General features: G+C 31.7%; 2 protein-coding genes across 2 annotated transcripts; one reads left to right on the plus strand and one right to left on the minus strand.

The window, feature by feature from the left end:
* The first annotated feature begins 6 nt into the window (after positions 1 to 6).
* On the plus strand, positions 7 to 12,997 carry LOC121116678 (uncharacterized). Its single transcript, XM_040710953.2, has 7 exons — positions 7 to 128; positions 197 to 229; positions 1,041 to 1,109; positions 1,634 to 1,669; positions 5,356 to 5,406; positions 6,945 to 9,083; positions 12,865 to 12,997. Exons 6-7 carry the CDS (start codon positions 7,212 to 7,214, stop codon positions 12,934 to 12,936), a joined length of 1,944 nt encoding a protein of 647 aa, XP_040566887.1. The 5' UTR covers positions 7 to 128; positions 197 to 229; positions 1,041 to 1,109; positions 1,634 to 1,669; positions 5,356 to 5,406; positions 6,945 to 7,211; the 3' UTR covers positions 12,937 to 12,997.
* Positions 12,998 to 26,362: 13,365 nt separating this feature from the next.
* LOC121116680 (uncharacterized) lies at positions 26,363 to 26,919 on the minus strand. The gene has a single exon (XM_040710954.2). It carries the CDS (start codon positions 26,879 to 26,881, stop codon positions 26,444 to 26,446), a length of 438 nt encoding a protein of 145 aa, XP_040566888.1. The 5' UTR covers positions 26,882 to 26,919; the 3' UTR covers positions 26,363 to 26,443.
* Between the last annotated feature and the right edge of the window lie 377 nt (positions 26,920 to 27,296).

Genomic DNA, 27,296 nt, shown 5'->3' on the forward strand with positions numbered 1-27,296 from the left:
GGGTTAACAAAGGACCAGGACATAAGTTAAACAAAGGAACAGGCCATGGGTTAAACAAAGGAACAGGCCATGGGCTAAACAAAGGAACAGGCCATGGTCATCAGGCTCAATCTGGACATAACAATGGAGTAAGTAATTCTTTTATTTATTATAAACGATTATTTGTCAAAAACAATGATAATTTATTTTTTTACAGAATTTCAGGATTCCATCTCCTCTTGTGTTTGATGTATGTACTCAATTTAATGATTTTCCTCTAGTTACAATCAGAGATATGAACTATATAAAACATTCTTTAATGATTTGAGAACAAGTCTAGAGGCTACTAGTACAAATCAAGTCTTAAGTTTTGCATAAAAGTTCAAGTCCTTGAATGTTTAAATACAGTCCAGTTTGAAACCTGATAAAATAAAAAGACTACTAAGAAATTACAGTGATTTTTGTGTCCAAGTCGAGTCTTAGCTTTAAATTCTAAGTCAAGTTTTTGATTGTGTGATCAAATCAAATAAAAATTGTTCAAAGATCCACTCGAGTAGTATGTTTCGACTCCGAGTTCTTAACTCTATTTCAAGATATCTTTAATAGAAAACAAATTCAATTTATTCTGAATAAGTAGCAAATTTTATGCAATAATGATATACTAGTTATCAATTGAGTGTTGATTTTGCAAAATGGTTTTATTGTGAGCGATGCGTATTGCAAAGATAAGATTGTAGCCTCTTATTCTGTCTTATTTATATTTAAACTTATTGTCAATTTTTTTAGTTATTATTTACATTAAATTGCAAAACTTAGGACAAGGAGCCACTATGTCTCCTTTTAAGACAAGCACTGTATTTAGAATTTAATTTTTACTAGACTCCAGCAAACTAATAAAAATACTTTAATCAATTAATGTATAAATATGGCCTTGAAATGAGTCCGAAATAAATCAGAAGACCTGATTAAAATATTAAGGGACGGGGGCATGTGAGCAAAGGCTTGATAAGAAATACTACTGTTTTAATTCATAACATATATTGTTTTATGTATTTTTCTAGGGACTCAATAATTATGGTTTAGAACATATATTTTTAGGCGATAATATTAAAAACTCTCAATTCTTAAAGGTATTCAATGGATTATTATAAGTAGTGTAGTGCCAGTCTGTAATTATTTGGTCTAGTCCAGTTCAGTCATAAGGCCGGTCTTATCAGTCATAGAGTCCTTTGGACTGTCAGTACTAGAACTAAAAAAAATAATGGAAAAGCGTAGTTCAATGGACAAAGCGTACGGGAGAAATATTTCTTTGGAACTCAATATGTGTAGGTGTACACCCTGTTCGTTCCTGGTGAAAGAAATATACTTTATGTATATGGACTTCAAAGAAGATTCCTAAGTTAGTTAGAGTAAATGTAATATTATAATATTTATAATAAGTGCAACTCCATCTGACCAATTAAGGGAACATTAAAAAAGAAATAAGTAATATTGATTGACGTCATCAAAGATAGAAGTTTATACGTTTGAGCACTAATATCTATGACCGAACTGCATTGGACCGTAGTGTTCAGTCTGAAATATGTACCGACACAACACTATTTATAGCTTTATTATGAAAATCAACTGTGTCAATTTCAAATTCATTTTTCAGAAATTAGTTGGACGCTGCCTTCTTGAGCATGGAAAGGTAAGGACTTTACATTTATCTACAGGGTGGTGCATATGTATTATTGCTTTTTCATAGTTTAAATTAAAAGGTTTTTACCATATAAGCAGTTGGTACTTATGAATTTTTTAAGCTTTAAAAAAAAACCATAACTTTGCTGGGTGTTTTGTCCAATACAGCGCAGCAACAACACTTCACATCCCTATCTGCGACTATATCTGTTGTAAACATGGGCATTTGTAATAATAATTATATCCATATCCTTTGAAAAAAATACCATTGACTTTATCTTGTGGTTAATCCTTTCATTACAGTTTTTTCAAAATTTTCCTAGGATGCCAACTAAGGTGGAGCTTATTTTTTTTATTTGAGAAATGTTGTGCTTTGAGGGTCGTAAATTTTTCTTTTTAGGCTAAAAATATCGTATATTAATTTTGAGGGGTTTTCAAAAACATTTAGAAGTGGCTCAACGGCTCTAAAGTTTTGAAATTTCACGATTTTTGTCAAAAAAGGGTGTTTTGGCCTGAATATCGAATAGGCCCTTGGTGTTACAAAAAACCTTGAAAAACAAGAAATTTAGGTTAAGCAATTTGCAAGCAAAAATATTTCATTATTTTTTTACATGCAGTTGGTTCTAATTGGTCAAAAAGAGCAAAGGGTGCCATGAGTTACATTTTCTTGCTATATGTCCATCTGTCTGATTATAAAAGAAAGGATATCCATATTTACAATTTATGTGTCCCAAATTATTAGACATGCTGAATTTATTACTTGAAGTAAATAGAACAGGTTATTTTAGGATTAATTTAATCTTTTTTCGACCTTTTTTTGAATAAAGATACCTGATAAGCTCAATCCAATAAATAAATCTTAATTAAGGTATTAATAAATACTCATTGTGAAGACATTGACCTTTTTTTGGTCTTGACAAGATACAAAAAGTCTTCATATTCAAATTTTAATAAATAAATTAAGTAATTGAACCTTATTTTATTTTAAACTGGGATAACATTTCTGAGCATTGCTATTTAGTTCAAATTTTTCATGACGTGTGTAGATCCATTTTTCATAATAAAGATTTTTTATTTCAGTTGGAGAGCTAATTTTGTAATGCTAAAAACTCTTTTATATTAACTCTTTGATATTTTCCATCTGTTTGAACATTGGATGTCTCTGCTCAATGAACAAAGACATCAAATCTGTCTAGAATATAGCAAGTAAAGTACTTAAGAGAAATAATTTTTCAAATCCTTTTCATTCTCTTTTTTTGTCCTGAATTATTAAGTATCGTTTTAGTTTTTGCAATTTTCAAAACAAAGCAATGGCTAAAAACACTAGATCTAAAACAAAATCATAATTACTGAATTGATTGGCAACAAATTATCTTTGCTGCGAATGGCTCTTTGACTATTTTTACAGAATTACATCAATTTGCAGAATAAATTTTGACATTTTGTCAAATATTACCATCCTGAAGATAGCTAAATTTTGGGACCGAGCCAGGATTCCAATTAAACATCATCAAGACTGTCAAAGCAAACTTAAATAGATTTTTCAACAATGGAGACTTCTGAAAAAGAAAAAATAACGTAGATTAAAAACTCAACTCGATAAAAAGCTGCCTTTGTTTACTCCCTCGAAAATATTTTTGATATATCTCATACTGATGCTCTTAATAGAAAATTCCGTATTAGAAAAGGATAGTATTTTCTTGTTAAGAACAGCTATAAAAGGAGGGAAGGGAACTATTTCTGGTGTTGATAGAAATATTTATGTTAAGAAACAAATAGCAACCGAGAGAAATGACAAAACTGTGGCCAGGCTAAATAAATTAAGGCAATATCTATCATCAAGTAGCCCCTTGAACAACTCTTAATCAGTCAACTATATAAAGGAAAATTATGTGTTGATGAAGAAAAAGAAAAACAGACAAAACAGAGATGCAGAAAAACAATAATGACTCCTACACTTGCGGTTACTCTTGATTGCACAAAAGTATTCGATACAAAAGCAGTATTCATATTAACCAAAACAGCCAAAGTGATGGGACAAAATATTAATGTACTTTCTCCGAACAGAGACACAATACGAAGAAAACAAGCTGAGTTCCGCAAGTCAAAGCTGAATAAATAAAGAATTACTTCCAAAGTAAATCCCTTCTCGTTATTCATTGGGATGGGAAAATGATTCCCGATCTCATAGGAGATGAGAAGGTCGCCCGACTCCCCATTTTTGATTTCAGTGAGATAAATTTAGAATTACAAGATGCACCAAAGTTTTCGTCCGGAACAGGTGATGCTCAAGGTAGTTCTACATTCGAGACCATTCTAGACTGGAAAATACTTAATCAAATTCAAGGCAGGTGCTTTGATACAACAAGTTCGAATACAGGTTGGACTGCTGCAGCTTGTGTTCTCCTTTAAAAAAAAACTAGAAAAAAACATTTTACTTCTCGCATGTAGACATAATTGGAACAGCATTACAGGCATGTTTTGTACCAACGTCTTCCCATCATGTTCAAATTTTCAAATGATGTCAAGAAAAATGGTCATCCTTTAATAGCGCAAAATAACAATCTTTGTTATGTTAAATGGTTCGACAAACGTCATGAAAAATTTGAACTAAACAGTAATGTTCAGAAACTTTATCTGAGTCTAAAATACAATATGGTTCATTTACTTTATTTATTGATTAAAATTTGAATATGAAGACTTTTTGTATTAAGTAAAGACCAGAAACAGGTCAATGACTTCAAAATTTATTTGATGGATTTAGCTTATAAATTATCTTTACTCGAAAAAGGTCTTTCAAAAGGTCGAAAAAGGTCAAATTTATCCTAACATAACCTGTTCTATCTACTTCAAGTAATGATTTCACCATTTCTAATAGTTTGGAACACATAAATAGTAAATATGGATATAATTTCTTTTACGATCAGACAGATGGAGATATACCAAAAAATCTAAGTTATGGATCAATCAGCACCAACCCCTAGTAAAAAAATAATGAAATATTTTTGATTGCAAATTGATTAAACTAAATTTCTTGATGCTCAAGATTTGTTGTAACACCAAGAGCTTATTTTATATTCAGGTCAAAACACTGTATTTGACAAAAATCTTATAATTTCAAAACTTTAGAGCCGTTGAGCTACCTTTAATTATTTTTCAGAAACATTAAAAACTTATACACGGTATCTTTAGTCTAAAAGGAAAAACTTACGACCCTCAGAGCTCAACATTTCTCAAATTTAAAAAATAAGCTACTCTAACTAAGCATCTTCATTATTAGGTTAACTGTTGCTCTCAAAACTTCCATGTTTCTGTTCATCTTTATAATGGACATTGTTATATCCTCGCTGAGGAATCCTCTGCATCCGTATAAGGAGTATCATCCCCTCTCAATTGGCTTAAAAAACCCTTCATGCTCTTCCCCCACCTCTAATACGTTTTTTGTTCGGCTAAACGGTCTGAATATCTTCTTTTAGGATGCAGGCAATTTTCTTATTTGAACGTTGCTCTAATATATAATCAATTATCCGTTGTGTACGCAGTGATTCCAATTTTCAGTTGTAGGAATGACTTTAAGGATTCTGTATTTCTGAGTGTTAAAGTTAAATTGGAAAAATGTGACAATAAATATATGCCCCCTATATTTTTTTTTTAGCAGATTCTATTTTTCATTTCAATTTTTATTTTTATTTTTAGAAGCCCCTTCCTCATCCGTACTATTCAAGTGGACCAATTATAAAGAAGAAGGTAAACAAGCATTTTTAATTACTTTTATTTATTAATAAGGGTTGGAGATTAAGCATAAAATGAGAGGGCTTTAGATTCGTTTCATTTTTGATATCACGAAAAAAAAAAAAATAGCTAATATTAACACAGCTAAATTAGCAGAGACTAGCGGAAAAAATCTCTGAACTCCGTTCATTTCTTTGCTTCTTTTACATTGTTACCCATAGACATGATTTTTACCTAAGGATAAATGCTAAAACCACGTGACACATTGGCGACAGAGTAAACAACTTTTGCCCATCTTTCCACCAACATGAGCCATATTTTTAATTGCATTCACAGCGAAAAAAGAGGAATTAAAATGTCCCGAAGAAAAGTGACGTCATCTGAGGTATCTTTAAAGGGGTATATTGCAAAGAGGGAAAAGTTATTTTTCGTAGCTAATTATATTAAGACAAAAGTTGATCACTATGTTGTCATTTCATTTAAGAAGACTAAGGTATGAGCGGATGATCGCAAAAGAGTGAACGGTTCCATGTGTTGTTAAAAATATATAGCAACGCTTATTTTATAGAACCATATTTATGTCATGAATAATACAATTTTTGTTTTTAAATTGTGTTGTGTCGATTTGAAGAATTATTGACTCAACTCCAATTCGAAAAAAAACCCCGAATCGACTTCATATTTTATTGAATATCACCAAATCTCATGAAATATTTTGAGTTTCATAGTGTTGCATCCGTCATAAAGTGATTTGTACATTAACCATAATATCTAATGAGTTATGTGATTCTTCTAATGACAAATTAGACATACACCACGGTGTTATATCGAAATTTTTAAAATTATACTTTACACAGAAAGTATTCTATTGAATATAAATGATTAAATAAGTAGTGTGAATTCATAGCTACTAGTGATGCGTAGTTTGGCTTTTTTGATCCTGCAGATTTGACCATAAAAATAGTGACAAAAACGCATAATACTTCATTATTATTTACAGAATATTTATAAATTTATTGACGAAATTGTGCAAAAACTTTTTACCCATTATGCTTTTACTCTTTAGGATTTTTTTAGTATTGCTTAACTTTAAAAAAAAATAACTTCCTTTATACCAATAATATAAAACTTCTCTCTGGACCCTTACGTTCAATATAAGTTTCCAAAATAAGGGTTTTTACAATATATATATAAATATAAATTTGTGACATAGAAGCCTAAGACAAAGTGAAATTGCTTGAGTTTATAAGCTATTGTGTCAGACCTGAGAGCTTTGATATAGCCGCACTTGTGTAGCAATAAATATTACTGTTAGAGGGTTAACAATATTAACTTCTAAGTGATAAACAAGCTGATTTTTGTAGGAAGATGATAAACTCAACTTACGAGCGACTGCAAGTCCCACGGCCTAAACATTATCCCCCACATCTAAGTTTTTTTTCTCCCTTTTTTCCCATTTCAACTCATGTACTTGGTTCAATATATGATTCAATTCGACACCACATTATTTTTAACTGCTCAAGGCTATAGTAATAATTATTTTTATTCATTAGAGTGGAATTATCAAAGCTCCACTGGAGGATTTCAAAATTGGAATAAATCATAACAAGGCACAAAATAGAGAATCAAAAGTACAAACAAAGAATGTTGATTTGCTAAAAGAACAATCAAATGAGAATGAAGCAAGCAAACGCCAAGGGACAGAAAATGAATTTGGTAAGAGCGTCAATCTAGATGATGAACCGGATCATTTGTTCCCAAATGAAAGAAAACAATTGGTTGAGGAAGATAGTCTTGGAGAAGTGAAAGAAAGTATCGCCATGTCTGTTAATTCAAGTGAAACGACGATTTTACCTGATATTAAAGAACAGTCTATTGGAATAAATCATAACAAGTACCAAAATGGAGAATCAAAAGTACAAACAAAGAATGTTGATCTGCTAAAAGAACAGTCAAGTGAGAATGAAGCAAGCAAACGCCAAGGGACAGAAAGTGAATTTGATAAGAGAGTCAATCTAGATGATGAACCGGATCATTTGTTCCCAAATGAAGAAAAACAATTGGTTGAGGAAGATAGTCTTGGGGAAGTGAAAGAAAGTATCGCCATGTCTGTTAATACAAGTGAAACGACGATTTTGCCTGATATTAAAGAACAGTTGATGGACAAAGTATCCAAATCTAAAATCAACTTTACTATAGAGAATAATGATACAGATTCAAGCACACCAAGGACAAAAGAAAATAACAATGGTAACATGAGCTTCAATATGGAAAAAAATTCAATAAAAGATGCAGAAGTTAATGATGATTATACGGAATCAATGGTGCCAAAGGATGCATTTAAAATTGCAGAACTTTATGATGATGACACAGAAACAATATTACCAAACGATTCATTTAAGGATGCAGAAGTTGATGGTGATTATACAGAATCAATGATACCACCAGATGAAGAATATCCTTTGGCTGAGGGAGATGGCCCAGTAAAGGATGGTAAAGAGTCAATGGTACCAAAAGATTCATTTAACAATGCAAAAGTTGATGATAACACAGAACCAATGGTACCACTAGACGAAGAACATCCATTGGTTGAGGAAGATGGACCAGTAGAGGATGAACCAGAATCCATGCCACCAAACGATGCATTTAACGATGAAGAAGTTGATGATGAAACAAAGTCAATGGTACCAAAGGATTCATTTAACAATGCAGAAGTTGATGATTACACAGAACCAATGGTACCAATAGATGAAGAACATCCATTGGTTGAGGAAGATGGACCTGTAGAGGATGAACCAGAATCAATGCCATCGAACGATGCATTTAACGATGAAGAAGTTGATGATAAAACAGAGTCAATGGTACCAAAGGATTCATTTAACAATGCAGAAGTTGATGATAACACAGAACCAATGCTACCCCTAGATGAAGAACATCCACTGGCTGAGGAAGATGGACCTGTAGAGGATGAACCAGAATCAATGCCATCGAACGATGCATTTAACGATGAAGAAGTTGATGATAAAACAGAGTCAATGGTACCAAAGGATTCATTTAACAATGCAGAAGTTGATGATAACACAGAACCAATGGTACCACTAGATGAAGAACATCCATTGGTTAAGGGAGATGGCCCGGTAGAGGATGATGCAGAATCAATGCCACCAAACGATTCATTTAACGATGAAGAAGTTGATGATGCTACTGAGTCAATGTTACCAAACGATTCATTGAACAATGCAGAAGTTGATGATAACACAGAACCAATGGTACCACTAGATGAAGAACATCCATTGGTTAAGGGAGATGGCCCAGTAGAGGATGATGCAGAATCAATGCCACCAAACGATTCATTTAACGATGAAGTAGTTGATGATGCCACAGAGTCAATGGTACCGAACGATTCATTTAACAATGCAGAAGTTGATGATCACAAGGAGTCAATAGTACCTCTAGATGAAAGAAAATCTTTGGGTAAGGAAGATGATTCCGTTGATAACAACAGAGAACCAATGTCACCACCAGATGAAGAATATCCATTGGCCGAGGAAGATTATGGCCGAGGTGAGGCATTCCCGAATTCACTTGACGAGGAAAAAGAAATAATGTCCCTTAGTAAGGATGACATATCTAAATCAGAATCATTTATAATGACGAATGGTCCTGATAGGTTGCCCAGTGAAGACGAATATGTGAGTAACGATTCAAATTATATACATAATTAATAGGCTAAGTAATATTCAGTTAATTGTCAGCATTTTGATGAAAATTGGTTTTTAATCTAATGATTGGTTGTCGAGCTATTTATATGCAATTTTTGGAAAAATTGTGTTGTACGCAAAATTTCAAATTTTTGACCTTCCGATTAAATTTCAACAAACTAATATTTCAAAAAGGTAGAAATATATGAAAAAATATTATAATTTAAACATATTACTATTCTAGTGCGAGTGCCCATCATAACTCGCAGTTTTTATATATCTACAATAAACGTACAACTGATTTTTTTATCTATTTTTTTTCCAAAATGACGCACTGAGATTTAACTAAATGCATTAGTTGTTACTGTGACTAGAAATATTTGCCTCAGGAATTTTAGTTCTGGTAATTTTCGCCTGGGAATTTTTGCTCTGAGAAGTTTCGCCCTCATATACATATATATTAAAGAATAAATATATTTTCATGCTTTTTCACTTCAAGACCTTCGCAATTCATTTTTTTTACATACACAACTTTGTCAAATGAATTCAACAGGGCCTTCTCAAAATCAATCTTTCAGGATTTAAGTTCCAGAGCTTTATTAAGTCCGTCCAACTCTAAGACAAGGCGAGAGTATGTCGCCTGCGATTTAGATGGAAGTAACGCGGTAAGATGAGCTATACATGTTTGTCCATAACGGCACTTATTGTAAAAAGCTGAGAATATATGCTTGGGCAGCATTAGAAAGTTTCCATCGCAAGCCCAATACATGTAATTAACGAAGTTGAGAATCCTACCTTTCTTAAAAGATAAATATACGATCGAAATGGAAAGCAAAAAATGCACTACAACTGAGTTCAAGTGTAGAAAGACCCGTTTTAAAACTTAAATTGTACGTGAGAAGATATATATTTTTGCGATAATAGATGTATAAACATCCTACAACTATTGTTACATTGTTATTTTTAGATCAAGTAGTCATACAGTTTTTCAGATATAAAGCGCAACTCCGAAATGACGACTTAACAAACATTCAGACAGACAAACAAACTTTATAGTATTATATTAGGTTGTTTTCGATCCATGGTCATTATACTATCTTGCAACCTTTATTTAAAAAGAGTAAAATGTCAAAAATATTATACAATTATGTATTAAATTTGACATTGCCAATCAAGGCTAACTTAGAATTTTGATAAAAATAGATATGGTTTTAAATGTTATCATTGAATACAAGATAAGTAAATATAAAAAAGGATGATTTTTTTTTTATAGATATTTCTACTATATTTATGAATATGACGTTTTAAATTGACAATTTTTCTTAAATAGACAGAAATAAATGTTCATAATTAATTTACATTTACATAAAATGGTAGATGAGAAACAATTAAAATTAGATACAATTTAACCCACGAGGTCTAATTCAAGATCTAAGGGCTAGAGGGTACACTGTATGTGTTTGCCCTTACGTCATACTTTCTCTTTTTGGTGCATGGACAAAACGTCGACTGACAAAATGTCGAATGGACAGAACGTCGAAGAGACAAAACGTCGATCATACAAACTTCTACCGACACAATGTTGACCCTAGAATATAAAATAAAGGGCCCTTACACATACACCCACTAACACAAACTCCTATTGAAACTACATGTGAAGGTCCTTCTATACAACCCGAATTTTAGGGCCGAGTGTGCCGTCGGACCCCAAAATGGGAGGAAACCCTGCGTTACTACTTATATTTAACCCAGATTTTTGGGCCCCCAAAATTTGAGGCTGTTTTTGGTTTCATCTCGTTTTGGGAACGGGATGTACCCGTTGGAGGGTTAGGGTGAGAGAGGGCCTTTAAAAGTAATTTAATTAACAGTGATAGATTGCATCTCATTTTGGAGCCTGGCGGTACCCCAATCGCCCCAAATTTTGAGGTATATTGTTTTAGTTCAGACCAGTTCTAATAGTTTTTTGGACCGGGCCTTAAGACTGTCGGACCATCGGAATGTCACAACCACGAACTAATTTAAAAAAAATAATAATAAAGTTGAGTAATGTCACCAAGGACTGAACTTTATAAGTTTTTAGGTCTGATATACAGGACTTAACTGGACTGGACTGACACAACCACCATATGGGAAACCTAATTATATTTGAGCTAATAATGAGACTGTATAAATCTGGTAGATCCCAGACTTCCACATGTAAACTCAAGTATTCACGCCTTTAATTCAAAATTGTAAATAAGATTTTTTAATACAAATAATAATATTTTATTTTCATATCAATTCTATACTTTAAAAAAATCTACTTCAGAAGATAAACAATAAATCATCACTACCATGGTCCATTGTCAAATAATTGAAATAATAATTTATTGCCCCAAGTGTTGCAAATACATGATATTATATCTAATATATTAACAAGGAAGTGAGTACGAGTACCTACAACCAACCATTGATTATACAATAGGAGTTAGAGTTGAACTTTTAATCTTTTGGCATAAGAAATATATGCAACAATTGACCCTCACGCCTTGTTCCGGAACAAAGACATGTTTATATAATCAACAAAGATACATAAAATGCAATTGAAATACATACTTGTGTGATTGCAATAATATGTAGTATGAATTACTGCCCGTCAACAGGGGAAGGTGGATATATTTTTCTTTTTCGAAAGATAAATGATCGTTTTATTTTTAGGAACGGTCTAAACCATTTTATTTTATATGCGACCGATGCAGGTCAAACTTTTTATAAGACCAAAATTTTTATCTGTAACTGTGCTTCGTCTATAATCTTGTATCTTGCACAGTTCATTTCACGTCTTTTGACTAAGATTCATCTAATTTAATTTAATAGAAGTCAATGTTTCGGACAAAGTTATAAATTTTTTTAGATTGAACAAGAAACATATTCTCATTAACCCTTTTGAAATGATAAATATTGAAAGTAAAATATGAAACAATGTAGCCCAATAGACAACTTGCTTGGGGGATATTATTATCTTGAACTCAATGTGCATAGGTTCTCGCCCCGGTTGTTCCTAAAGCAGGAAATATAATTTATAAATAAATTCTTCAAAGAAGATTCCTAGCGTAGTTGAAGTAAATATAATACTATATAATGTTTATTTATAGTTAAGCAGTGCAACTCCATTTGACCAACTAAAGGAACATTTAAAAAAAGCAGAAAGTCATATTTACAAGATGATAACTAGAAATTGATATAGTTTATTTGAATAGATCATATGTTCGGAATCAATTGAAGGCTTTATATTATAATTAAAACTCGTCAGTATTTAAACTTAGCCCACAAATTTAACTACAAAGCCTATTAAATATTTAAAGGATGTAAAAAAAGCAATATTTTTAGCTTGTTGACATCAAATGAAGCGCATATGATTTTCCTCAAAAATCTGTCTTATTCAATGAATTATAAGTTATCGTCAAAAAAATATTCAGATTAATTTTTTGAATGTGTCGCAAATTGCATTTAAAATATGATAAGATCATTGTTACATGGATATATTAGAAATTGATTGACTTTATGTGAATAGCCATATCATGATCAAATGCAGTATCTAAACTTTAGTTAATTTTCTTGGTTACCTAAACCTATTCCAAAAATTTGTATACTTTACCTATTTTTGACATAAAAGTTTCTATAAAATATCGGACTATATTTAAATAAGATATGTAAAAAATGACTATATATATTTCATATTTTTTTTAATTTTGTTCAATATAGTTTTTGTATAAATATTTTCTTCTTCTAGGAGGCTTTAAACCAAGGACCTCAACCCAATGTACAAAGTGACTTCAGTCCAGATGATAATAAGGAGGAATAAAAACAATTCGTGTTGACTGATAAATATTCGAAATATATATTTGTATTTGGAAATAAATAAATCCTCTTTTAACCTAAATTTTAAATAATTTTCTCAAAAATACACAATTATCATACGGTTGTAAAATAAATAACCTATTGTGAGACTTGAACTTGAGGCTTTCGACTCAACTTGAACTCAGGTCTATCCTTGGAAAACTTACGCCTCGATTTGATCACACAATCCAAAACTCAAAATTTGATCTGAACTCGAAAGCTAAAACTCACGACTTGACTCGGACTCAAAAGGCATTTCCATTTTTGCTTTAGATACAAAGTAATCTATATTTTATGAGGACTTGCACTGGACTTGATAAAAATATTACAAGATTTTAATTTGTGAACTAAAACCTTCAGAATGAACTGGGAATTAGAGTATACGGACTTTTTCCTACCCTTTGTAGGTACTAATATGTGTTTTAGGAGTAGGATGGGGCGGAATTGTAGATTGGAGTGAGTTTGTAAGCAGCAAAACCAAACTCACGTGGCGAAACAAAAATCACTTGATCAATATTTTCCAGAGAAATTTTGTAAGGAGCTGCTAAGTAGGTTTAGTTTTATCATTGGGATATGATGGGAAATCCTGGTAATAACCAAAGTTTTGTTTAAAAAAAGTGTCGGTCATGTGTGATAGAATGAGAAAATGTGGTTTAAGCAGTCACTGTCTATGTAATGTGTAAAGATATCAATACACTTGCGTAATAAATGTAAAATTGAATGAAAATAATTAACTACTACAAATTTTCTGGAGAAGTAAATAATTGGAGTTACACTGATTAACTATAAGTATAACATTACGGTGTTACAACAAATCCATTGGAATGTCTTTGAAAGTCCATATACAGAAATGATATTTCCTTCGCTACGAATAACTGGGATTCAAATCATGAGATTATTTTTTCATGAGAACGCTTCCATTGAGCTACGTTGCCTCATTTCAATTATTACTTTGTGAAATAATAAATACATATATTACAAAATAAGTTCCTTATTAGATATGGTATGGGGCAGGAGCAGGCTTATATACGAGAGCGGATTTCAATGAATCAGGCTTGGGTTCAAACTTTGACTAAGTTAGAATAACATCATATGTGACATCAGCAACGAATCCATCACAGTCATCTGCGGTGTAAGTAACAGTTTGGAGACAACCATTGGGCAGATCAACTTGATAGGATCCAGCTACTATTTTGAAATCAGAGTTTCCTCAACAGTTAAGTTGGTCCCAGAGTGGCCACCAACAACATAATATTAGAAAGCATAGAGCTTAGGGGCTCATCATAGGGATTGGGTCGGTATGCAGGTGCTGGGCGGTAGAGAGGTGGATGAGGAGCAGGTTGTTCTCAAATAATGGAGGTAAGAAATGCACACGCAACGACGAGGCAAAACATTTTGATTGTGTTAGGGACGTAAATAAATACTGCAAAATTATAATGAATGTTTGTTTTTGTTCCACAGATTGTATGTTGCTTGAGTACCTTTTCCATGGAAAATATTGTTGCTATGGTTACACTTATCTTGGATGAGATGGGCGTGGTAAATAAATGCTCCAAACTTGTTCTTTGTCTAAACTAAACAAATTTAAATCGTTATTATAACCGGTGAAATGCCCTTCAATAACTTCTTGTTAATGATTGTATGTTTTATTACTAGGGGTTAGGGGATATTGAAATATTTGAAGAGTTCCTCCGTGATCAAATATTATAGAGCTTTTTATTGCCATTGTTTGATGTGGTAAACCAAAAAGTAGGTATAGCCAAATTATGGAGTATTCCTTTTAGCTAATATTCAATTAGTTGGTAATATTAAATATTATGTTTTAATCTAGAATAAATGATGAGTATCAAATTAAAACTTTATTGCATATATTCTCCGTAGAAAACATTTTTTGATGAATAGTTTCTGTAATTAAACAAGATTTGTCATAGACAAAATAAATATTGTTCTTTTAGAGGAATATATAACAGTATCAAACTGATGAAGTATAAATAGTAGGTTGGTCTCAGTTTTTAATTTTTGATTTTTTTTTAACAGAGTCTCCTTATAACTTTACACACTTCGCTTAGCGACGCTCATATCTCTGTAAGACATCAAAATAGTCGTCTGCGTTTTTCTTTGAAAATAATTATTTATCAGACACTGTTTGTTTTCGGTTCAATTACTCCGAGTTGGATTGACTTAAACGTGTCAAATTTTAAGACAATAAGGCTCTATAGGCATGTCTGCTTTTGTTTCATTTATTACAAGGGTAAACTTTCAAAAACAAATTCTTAATGACAGCTCAATTATTGATTATTTCAGTTTTCATAACAACGCTCACATTAACTCATTCAAACGACTGAAACATAACAACTGTGCATCCAAAATGGCTGAAACTTACGTGATTAACTGTCAACATATGCTAAAAATATGTGACTAGCTTTGATTTAGGAGTGCTGTTATCTTCACTTTGAGGTCCGAAATTTTTTGACCACCCTCATTTTTGACATCTTCTGATAAGTGGTTGAAATAGTGTCTACTATCGGGAATGTTGGTATTTGGGGCCAGGTTCTTAAACAACTAGAAATGTATCTTCCTGTTTTGAAATATAGCGAACTAGACAACTTACCATATATTTTCTGAGACCATGGGCATTTCAGGGAGTCTTATGAGCGGATTTGTTGTTGGAAGATAGAAAATGAGGTTAAAGCCATGATTATCAAAAGTCAATAAATAATATATGCAAAAAGGACCAAGAACAACACCAACCTTTTGACATAATCCTCACTGTAAAACTTAGTTATTAAGGTTATATAGATTAGTCCTTCAGTTAACAAAAATAATATTTTCCTTGACATTTTTTTATTGCACTTCTCTTGTTTTTATTTATATTTTGTACCTTTGAATGGAACCTTAAAAATTATACATTTAGATGACACATTTTTCGTTCAGGCTTCTTTCCTAGTATTAAAATTTATTTTATAAGATGTATTATGCTTTTAAGTATGTCTAAATGTCCATTTTTGAGGGGAATAAAGTTACTGCTTGATCGTTTTGTTCCGTATTGGGGTACTTGGTGGTATAGGGATACTGACACATATAGAACAGTACTAAATTGATATTATCAAAGGTATTTACAATGTCATTTGTCAATGTGCAAAAAAAAAACAAAAAAAAAATCGCCATTGTATAACGAAAAAAAATGGAAGTTGTCTTTTATAACGTCATCAAGTTTTGAGCCAATTCTAAAAAAATGTGTTAACTACACTTTTGTTTCGTATTTTTAATTGAAAAAGTATTGAAACCGATACCAACTTATTAGTATCATGATACCATCAATCTTTTATTTATTTCAGCTTCTTGCCCTTTCAATTCTGCTGTCGCATAATTTACAAATCAGTTTAGGTTTTTTTTGTTACCAAAGTTTATAATATTTCTTTTGGGATATTTAAGGTGAACAAATATGTTTCAGGTCAATCTCATTATTATTTTTTTTTTTAAATAAATAAGAATAATGAAGAAATTGTTAATATAATTTTGTTGCATAGTTCAACAATAGTTCAATAGCTATTCAACAATGTATTACCCACAATCACCCCTGAAGAATTTTCAAACTAAAGTCGCCAATGTGGCAGATACTTTTGATCAAATTACCAATAAAGATTCGTCAAAAAATTTAGATTTGTGAATAATTTCAACAGTTTTGAAATAGAAAGCCTGCTCATACAGTTATTGAGGAATTTAAAACAAACAAAATATAGGACGCGACGCAATATTTCAAGGAGGTTTGTGGATCAATACAGCGGATAACCCTTAGTGACCCAATTTCACCAGAAAAAAATGTCATGTTCTTAAAAGGTCACATGATGATATCTGGAATTCTAAATTGTTTGCAAAGCGATGAAGAACATCAATACAACTCTGCAGAATTAAGAGAGTTGTGTACCCATTTTATTATTCAAAATAAAATAGCTAGTTCACTTTATTACTAAAGGAACGCACATTCTGAAGCAGCTGCGAATGGAATCTAATATTTTGTATAAATGTTAGAGGAACGAAAATGCCCTATCGAGTGAAAATGGGGTTCTACCAGGATTGTCGATTCTATTTAGGAAATTAATTCGCCATATGTTGTCAAGGGTGAAAGTAGAAGAATGAAAAAAACAAAAAACGTAGGGTTTATTCTTTATTTTTTGGTAGATTGGCTAAACAATAAACATCCCTGTAAAGTATTTGCGTAAAGGTGGGTTATCACATCTAGCCTGTGTGTACAAGTAATTTATTACTATGAACTTTCCATACTACAATTTGAAACCTCAACAAATCTCCACTTCAAAATTAAGAGGTTTTGTGATTTTAAATCTGTTTTTTTGCAGTGAGAATTTCCATAATAGAAAATTTCTTCCTAACAAAATTTAATTTATCATCGTTTCACTCTTACAATCTAGAAACATTTTAAATAAAAAAAAACCTCCTTATTTTGAAAGGGATCATTTTGGTGGCTGAACATTATTATAACAAGCTCTATGAAATAAATTGACTATTGGTCTGTTCCAACGTTATAAACGTGTGCACATATGTTAGATGTAGTAAGCTTTCTACATTTTATATTGAACATGTCAAGCTTAATAGAAATACGAGGTTATATCATAACGCTTATCCGACTGATGTTTTTGTTCCACAACACTTTTTAATAGTGAGGTCAAAGAGTATAACTATTAATACAAATCTGGTGTATTTTTTAGATGGCTTGTTGTTGTGAAATTGAATTGGTAGTTTGATGAATGAGTTTTCTTTTCCTAAGTAGTTGTCATTATTATGTAATTCTTGATGGTGAACATCCTTTCCTAAATAGGTTCAATTATATTCAAAAACCTGAATGAATATTTGTGTGTGCTAATAAAAGAGGGAGCGTAACCTAATAATTTATTGCAGAGTTTTAATTGTAAGTATAATAGATAATATCCTTTTCTCCTTCCTCCTTTGTCACATCATTACTCTTTCTCTCCTGCAAAACAATTCTTCAAATTGTCAGGGTTACTATGTTAATGTTTGGTTTCTTTTATTTTAATTTGCCCATTCTACATTCGATTTTCATCAGTAAGTGTAACTGTTACCAAGAGTAGCTATATATCGCTTTCCTTGACTGTTACTATTAGAGTACCGTTGTTATACTCTATGACGTCAAAATCTTTCTGTCTTGCCCATCACTCGATACGGTCCATCTAATAAAAAGTTCTAGCAAGCCCGATTACATGATTGTACAACTTTGTATTTCTATAAGCCTTAGAGTATGTCCTGTTTAATTATAATTTAGAATTAATCTATTCTTGTCGCAACTATTTTATATTGCTAAAATATCCATTGAAATGTTGGAGTTGCTCCGATAAATTAGGATTTGGAGGAAAGTTACGAGTGGTTTTCAAAAGAATATTTTACAGAGCACATTAAAGGGTCAGACACTCACCTTGATTGTCTGGCACAGTATGTAAAGTTATACATATATGTACAAACATTTCCTTAATAAAGATCATAACTAAATTCAATATTTTGTGATAAATCATAGGTACATGAATTCTTAGTTGCATAATACATAAAATAAACATTTGATGTAATGAGATATCAATTTGAAATCGTGACTGAATAAGTAGAAATATAAAGTGTGTTGCAAATAAATACTAAGTTTTTTATTCTGCAGCAATTCCGTTTTTATCCAAGAGCTTTATCGGCAATATTTGAAGGATCCTTCAGTAGTTGATTAAGAATTAGCATTACAACTTGCAACAATGTTCTTGAGAAAAGTATCAGGAAGACCTTGATTAGTTACCGCCCCTTGATAGAAACAGTTGTAACTACGCGGAGAGGTCATATAAAAAAAGAGTAGTAATTTATCATTTTTGCTTAACTGTCAATAAGTTTTTTAAATAAATCAAGTACAAGATTCAGGAAATTAATTTATTTGGATACATATAGATTTTATAAGGAGTGTTTACATACACTGTATGTAATAAGTAATTCCTAATAAAATCACCGTGTTCTACTAAGGTAAAATGAAAAGTAGAGATGGGACAATTAATCGGAATCGGAGAATCGGGTCCTATTTTTGGAATCCGAATAGGGAAAATAATGTTTAATATGCAATTCCGATTCTTATTTTTTACTGTTAATTAACTATTCATACTTTTCTAAATTATTAAAAAACAAACCCCCCCCCAAATTAAAGAATGTTTGCTTTTACTATAAAATTTAATATTTGAAATTAAGAGTTTTGAATTTTCGAAGAGTTTATAAATATCAAATTTTATATTATTTAAATTTGATATTTAAATTTTTTTGCAAATAGTTGTAGATTTTTTTTAAGTTTTTTAAATATCAATTTGTATTTTTTTTTAAATTTAATATTTAAAATTTAGTTTTTGATTTTTTTTTTCTAAAAAATTTAATTTTTCAATTTTTCCAACAATATTATAATTTTTGTATTCTTTTCGAGAAAAAAAATCCAACAACCAAGCCCCCCATCCAAAAATATAATCGTGTGGATGCCCATAAATAGCAAATTTGTATTCTTTTAACTATTATTTAAAATATTAAAGAATCTTCATCGGTAATTTTTTCAAGTTTCGCATCGGAATCGGCATTAGTAATTTGTTTTTGGAATCTTTTTCTCACTGGATGCATTAAAACAATCTTTGCACACAAGTTAATTAAGGCAATAAAAAAATAAGAAAAACTATTTCTACTTTTTTTTAATAGATTGTCTAAAATTAGCATTTTAGATGATTAAAGTATTTCTTTGTGATGTGTATTTTACATGAATAAATTTAGGTAAAAAGAAAAAAATAGAAAAAATATTTCCATACAGTAAAATATAATCAAATGTTGAGGATCGTAGATAAAAAATCGTATTTTGGTAGTAACGCGTTATTAGTATTATATTACATTTCCAGTAACTTGTTTAATAACAATATTACTTTGCTAAAATGTTAATTACTTTTTAACTAAATAATATGTATTAACTTATTTTCTGATACATAATTCAATTTGTCATTCCTTAAGTTGTTTCTATTATTTCTTAATCCAATTAGAAGACGAGCAGAACAAAAGTCAAAGTAACTCATCCTCTGACCATGAAGTATGTAAGCATCTTAGAGATTTTATATGTAGTTGAAAATATTTTTGAAGTTTAGGACTGAATTTTTAGTTTATAAATATTCAACTTAACAATATACATTGTAAGATAATCTCCAAATTGACTTTAGCAATGTATATCATTAAAAGGAGATATCGAAAATAAGTAATATCTAGTTAAGTGATATTAACACTCTTGATTCTAAGTAATATTATTAAATGACCTTTCCGCAGTAAAATCTATATTCATAAAGCAAAGTTTGTCTGTACCCCTACAACTTTTTTTTAATGTAGCATTCAGTCTTAATACAAGATGGTCCATGATGTATAAAATATACATAATTTTGGTTGAAGGTGTTTTGATCTCCAAAAACGGAGGGGAGGAGAATACAAGCCAGGATGAAGGGGAACATTTTTGTTGATATGGAGTTTGATCTGAAACTGTAATTTTTCAAAGGCAATACTTCCTTCTTATATGCTCAAAATTATTCGGGTAGGTGTTGCTTTAGTACTTGAGATTTGACTATGACTGGAGGCACCGTCTTTGGTCCACACATAGTTGCTCTCAGGATAGTTAGCCTTCATCCAGGCCAAGATTTTCCACTTTTGAACCTTATAGCAGGCCTCAGCCCCGATTTTCTCATTGGGCTTGAAGAAGAAGGGATCCATTTTTTTCCTAACAGAGACTTCGACTCCTAAGCACATTGTTTGGACCAGAAGTTTTGTCCTGAAAGTTCCCTAGACTTCTTCAGGTGATGTTGTTATAAATCTGTCATTTCTGCAGTTCAAAACCTCTCTTTTGTCATAAGATGATTCTTCAAGTAATTAAGGACTTTTTGCATCTCTCAAGCCTTAAGGCCTTCCTCCCGTCAGTGAGGAGATGCCTTTGAGTCCTAACAAACCTCTTAAGGCCAAGGTCATCATGAACTGCCCTCCTGATGGTGATCTCGTCCACCTTGAACTCTTCAACCAAGCGGTGCATTGATGCTGTTGGATGTTCCTTGATCTTGGCATCCAGGGACTTGAGAAATGTTTTATCTCGCTTCAAGTCATTTCGTCTATTTACTGGCTTCCTTTTGATTCCTTTCCTATTCTCCTTGGCCACCCTGATGTTTCGGACTGTCCTCAAAGTCACGCCGACAATTTCTCCAATTATTTTTGGATCAACATCCGAGTATTGAAGAACTAAAACCTTTTGCCTTTTTATTCCTGTTCACTAATTTCTGTCCGATTTCGATCAAATCAAAACAATGCACACGGAAAACAGCACATATACTGGGGCATTGCTTGTGATGGTACTGAAACCTTAATTAGTGCAAAAAAAAAAAAAACCAAACAAGTTAAATGTTGTGCAAAATTTCCCTGTTGTACTCTTTTTATATTTGAACTAAATTTAAAAAATATTTCAGTGAATAAATTGTTTCGAAATATTCTCATGTTATGACACCAGTATTAACTTGCTGTAAAATATCAAAAGAGTTAAGTCCTAAAGGTCTGAATATATGCTTAAACAAGTAAGAATCGATTACACTGTCCGCTACGGAAGCGTAAATTGTTTTAGGGATAATCAAAATTAGTTTGTAGCTCTAAACCTAGTTTGGACGTATTGTTCATATATTTAATAACATGCATGTTTGGAATGCTATGGTTTGAATACTAGATAACCCTTTATTGTAATGTAAAAATGGTATCAAAAATGATAACACACGGTTTTACTGTTAAAGTCTTCCATATCCTTAACCCGTACGTGTATCTTTCTGGATTCATAATACCGAAGAGTATGTGTAGTGCCAATTACAATTACTGTTGCAAAAGTTTTCTTTTTTGTAGCAGACCAACTTCTAGTGTTCTAGTTGGGTACGACACCTACGACCAATAGGAGCCTTCCATCAAGTCTCAAGGGAAACAAAGTTTCACTAACGAGATTTGGAGATGTGCGGTGTACAATTCATGTTCACCGGCAGTCCAAGATGTGCCAACAGGACAATTGCCAGATATTTAGGCGTCTCACACTTAACTGTAACAGCATGTATGAAGAAGGGCTTAGATTGTTGGTCCTACAATCGCCAGAAAGCAAAATCTTGACCGAGAAGACAAATAATCTCAGGCTAATCAAGGGCCACATCATGTCCCTCACATCTTGTTATTTGGCTTAATAGTTAAAACCAAAATGTACCCGGGCGCACTGAAGAGTGTGGTGATCCTATGGTTTAATCAGGTGGCTGCTGGCAGACCCTCATTGTAGAAGCAGGATTAAGAGATGTTCAAAAAGACCCAGGTCTTGCATCTGAATGAGTGCTATGGGTGTGTGACCTTCTCTTACTGGCTCCCCTCTGTCCTGGCGTGAGCCTGCTAGATCTGTGGCCATAAATTAAGAACATCGCCCACACGACTTTCGACAACACCAAAGTTACCCTGATCTCCGCCATCTCCCAAACTCAAGCTGTCACTTGTGGAAAAGGTATGCCCCCAGTTCTGGACCAGTATTGAGGCTGAAGGGGCTACATTGAGTAGATGGCGGATCTACTACATAATCAAGTTATCTGAATTCATTTTTTCACTAAAAGTTTAGAAATAACAACAACTCTAGTTTCTAGTGTTTCATCCTATACTTTAAAAAATACTACTTTTAATGTTTGTATAAATTCATGTTAAAACCTTGAAATTACTGTATTTTCGTAAGTAAAATATCTAGGCGTGGTTGCATTTGAAAAGAGAATAATTCGTTGTCAATTTTTTTTTTTTTTTTGGAAGCAATGCCATTTTTATCGCAGAGCTTTTTCAGCAATATTTGAAGGATCCTGCATTAAGTGATTCAAGTTGGATATAGATTAAGCATTACAGCTTGCAACAATGTTCTTGAGAAAAGTATTAAAACAACCTTGAGTTGTTTCCGCCCTTTTATAGATATAGTTATCACTGCGCCGAGAGGTCATATAAAAAAAAGGAGTAGTAATTAATAATTCTTTGCTTAATTATCAATAAGTTGTTTAAATTTATAAAGTAAAAGATTGAGGAAGTTAATTTATTTGTATATATATTTATAATTTGTAATGAGCGTTTACGCACCTTTTGTCTTATAAGTAATTGCTAATGGAGTTACATTGTTCTAGTAAGGCAAGGTGAAAAGTTCTCAGCCTGACACAGATGATGCTGCAATCTAAAACAAAAAAATGTTTCTCGCTTGGTGCAAGGGTCAAACTTTTTTATGAGTGGTTTCAACTCGTTTTCTCATGTACTTTGTTTTCACAAACTATTTCTGTTAACATCTTGTGTGTTTTTTTTTTGTTCAAATTGAATTCCCAGTTTTGAATGGATTAACCACTAAGGAAGTTCGTCTGAAGTTGACAAATGTGTACGGGGACACCGCTCCTTCCATGTTAAGTATTAAAAAGTGGACTGCCGAACTTAAACGGGGGCAAACATGTCCCAAAGATGATCTGCGTGAAGAACAGGAAAAAACTGCAACCACATCAAACATCGAAAAAAAGCATGGTATTGTGTTGGACATACCTGAGCTGCATACCATAATTTTTGTCCCCAAGAATATATATATAGCTATATCAATTCAGAAAAAATTAAATTTTTTGAAAGAAATTTCAAAAATCCATAGACACTTTAAATTTAAAAAATAAATCCATATCTATCTACAAAAAATTAAATTTGCTCGAAAAAATATCAATTATTAAATTTTTGCAAAAAAATCACAAAAATCTGTACAATTATTTACAAAAAATTTCAAAAATTCAAAGCTATTCAGATAAAATTAAATTTTTTGCTCTGCTGCATAATTTTCCCCGAATGACAAAATTTTTTTTTAGTAAAATTCTAAACTTCCTTAATTTGAGGATTTTGACTACAGCCCCTCCAGACCTCCCCTCCGGATGCCCCTGCTATACCTCCGTACCATTAGACTGGAGGGTTCCGTATCCATACCATTTTTTTCATGTTAGGGTTCTTACTGATATCTGATATCTGTCTGATATATATATCCGGATGTCCGTAGCGTACCAAAATTATTTATTATGAATCAAAGATATTCTAGCAATAAATATTCAAAAAGACATCAAATAATCACAATTTTTTCTATATTATCTTTTGTTAAATAAAATTATAAAACGATATCATTTTTGACTTTTTTTTTGACATACCTTTTTCAATGTTATACTATATATTAGAAGAATAACAAGAAACCTTATTTACAAATTCTGAGGCACGTAGATGTAAACTATAAAAACTATTGTATAGAAGTCACTTCGATGGTACTTTTTTCCGATGTGATCAGAGCAAGGCTGCAGAGTTGGAGTTGGTACCATTTTTGGTGGAGTTAGACTCAGGAAACGGAAATTTTTAATGACTCCAACTATGGCTACCCAAATTATTATAATTTATGTAAACACAACTTATTTATAGTCTAAAGCTTATATTGAGTATTCGTAAAGTTATTTTGTAATTCCTTATAAATTAAAGGTATTAAGAACAGTTAATTTATAAAACTTATTAAGTTAACTAATTTATAATTTTACCTCACAAATTTCAAATGTACTTTCTAGTACATGCAATCAAAATTCCACAACACTTCTAAAGTTTAAATTCCTATATTGTGTAGAGCATAAGCAATAGCCTTGCTAGTTCATTAATTAAACATGTGAATAGCCATTATCATCAGATAAAAGTGTAACATTGCAGTGAGAGGCTGTGGGTATTCTCGTTCCTCGGTTACGAGTACATAAATTGTTTTACGAAACTTATGAATGTATGATGTGAAGATTTATTTGAAACATTCTGTACAAATTATATAGATTATAATAAATGTAGATTATATTAAATAATTATTTGTAGGTTGTAGAATATCAACCTAAATATGTAATACAATATTAAATAATTTTGCCATTCATTGAGCTACATGATAATGGTTTCAAATCACATTTACAAAAATTTGTATTCTATTTCCTAGTTTAGAATCTCACGTTCATTCTTTTATGAATTCGAATCCATATCCCTAAAAATATGCATAAAGATGTTTAAAATAAGGTAATTTACCCCATTAATGCCCTTATCAAGAAATTAAATATGCAGGTTTAAAAAAGAGTACTTTAGTTAAGTATTTGATAAAATATCGTGAAAATACATGTATATTTAGGATGTACTGTGCTTATGAATTTCCCAGAAAAAAACCATTGAGCTGGATTCCTCGTAAAAAAAACTTTAAAGAATTTTTTGAAAAAGAATCAAATTTAACAATTTTTGGAAAGCATCATTGTAATGAGCTTCTCGGTCTCAAAAATTGGCATCTGTTTCTTCTCAATTTTTTATTTGCTCACTGTGAAAAGGACAAATTTGATTTTTACAGTGAGTGAGCTGAACATAGCAACCAAATCTGAGCCCTAGTCATAACATTGAGTGGTAGAATAAAAAAAAAAGAGTTATATCAAGTAAAATTTATCTTTACTTTGCAGGTATAGCATCGAGTGTGTATACAAGATATTCCTTGATGTATGAGATATATGTATATATTTTTGTTCAAAGAAATAACAATGTAGTCATATTAATAAAGTCTCGCATGGGTATTGGATGTAGCATTGAGTCTGCACATCTTGATGTATATCATTATTCAATAACATTTACAGTATATGTTAAGAATTGTATACAATATTATTCGTTGGTATGTAAAAATGAATTAAATCTTACAGGTGTTGACTTAAACTCATATTAAAAAAGAAAAAAGGAAGAAGTACTTATATAATATTTTATAAAAAAAAATGAATGTGACAAAAAAAAAGGGTTTTGCAACATGCTAAAGTACTCCCTGGCTCATCAAGTAATATTTTTTTTCTAAAGATGTTAATAGTATTCATATGTGTTCATGAAAAACTGAGAGTAACACTAAGGGTTTGTTGGAGAGTGATATCCATTTTTTTAAAGAAATATTGTTTGTTCGTATACGCCTAACTTTGTAACTTTTAACTAAACTAAGTCATATTATCTAACGCTGATTTATGAGATTAATATTTTAAAATAATTCTATTTAAGATCGATGATAATTATTATAGATTAGATAAAATCATGTTCGCAACCCTCAACAAGTCCCTGTTTCACTATTATATATATCATTTAGTGTAAATATATGCAATAGTTAAAAAGATAAACAACTAACCCCTTGTGTTGAATGCTAAACTATAATTTAGTTTCAAATAGCTGGACATACAACTTGTTCGATTGCAGGCTTTGTTATTATAAATGTAATAAATAAATAAATGTGACCTCAAGAGAACTACCAATTTATCTAGATAAATAAATATAATTCAGTCATAAAATTAATAATTATGAATAAATGAAAATATCACAAAAACAGTTCCTTCTTAGGCGTGGTATGGGGCAGGGGCAGGATGGTAGACGGGAGCGGGCTTGTAAGGAGCTGGCTTGTAGGAAGCAGGCTTAGGTTCATACTTGGGGTAAGTTGGGACACCCTCGTATTTAACATCAGCGACGAATCCAGCATAGTCATCAGCGGTGTAGGTTACAGTTTGGATACGACCATCGGGAAGAGCAACTTGGTAGGATCCAGCGACAGTCTTGGCATCAGAGTTTTCCTCAGCAGAGAACTTGGTTCCGGAGTAGTCATCGGCAACACCATATTGGAAAGCATAGGGCTTAGGTGACTCATCATAAGGAGCGGGTTTGTATGCAGGTGCTGGGTGGTAGGGAGCAGGAGCTGGATGATAGGGGGCTGGATGAGGAGCGGGATGATCTCCAAAAACGGAGGCGAGGAGGGTACAAGCAAGGATGAAGCGGAACATTTTTGTTGATTGGAGTTTGATCTGAAACTGTGATTTTTCAAAGGAAATACTTCCTTCTTATATACATATGCTTAAAACTATTCGGGTAGGTGTTGCTTTAGCGCCGGCCTTTGTGTTTTTTTTCTTTTTCTATGCATACTTTGCTTACATATTGATCGTAAAAGAAATATCTCTTTTAAAAAAATAATAATAATAACATTTTTTTCACTTTTAATTAAGTCTTATGATAATTATATAGATCTTGAAAATTAATTTAATCCGAATTTGTAATTTTAAAAAAAAGATTCGGAAATAAAAATAATTTAGACAGATGTTTGAATTATATATTTGTCGATGTTTCAAAAATAGAATGATTTCCTAAATACAAAATGTCCATCATCAGACATTGGTCCTTATGCAGACCCCAATACAAAGT

Source organism: Lepeophtheirus salmonis, chromosome 4 (assembly GCF_016086655.4).
Source record: "Lepeophtheirus salmonis chromosome 4, UVic_Lsal_1.4, whole genome shotgun sequence".
Lineage (NCBI taxonomy): Eukaryota > Metazoa > Arthropoda > Copepoda > Siphonostomatoida > Caligidae > Lepeophtheirus > Lepeophtheirus salmonis.

What these genes read in the sequence shown, in the direction of transcription:
- LOC121116680 (XM_040710954.2), bottom strand. Translation starts at nt 26,881, where the DNA reads ATGTTCCGCTTCATCCTTGCTTGTACCCTCCTCGCCTCCGTTTTTGGA.
- LOC121116678 (XM_040710953.2), top strand. Translation starts at nt 7,212, where the DNA reads ATGTCTGTTAATTCAAGTGAAACGACGATTTTACCTGATATTAAAGAA. An exon ending in TGCCCAGTGAAGACGAATAT is followed by an intron (nt 9,084 to 12,864) that starts GTGAGTAACGAT and finishes TTCTTCTTCTAG; the next exon opens with GAGGCTTTAAACCAAGGACC.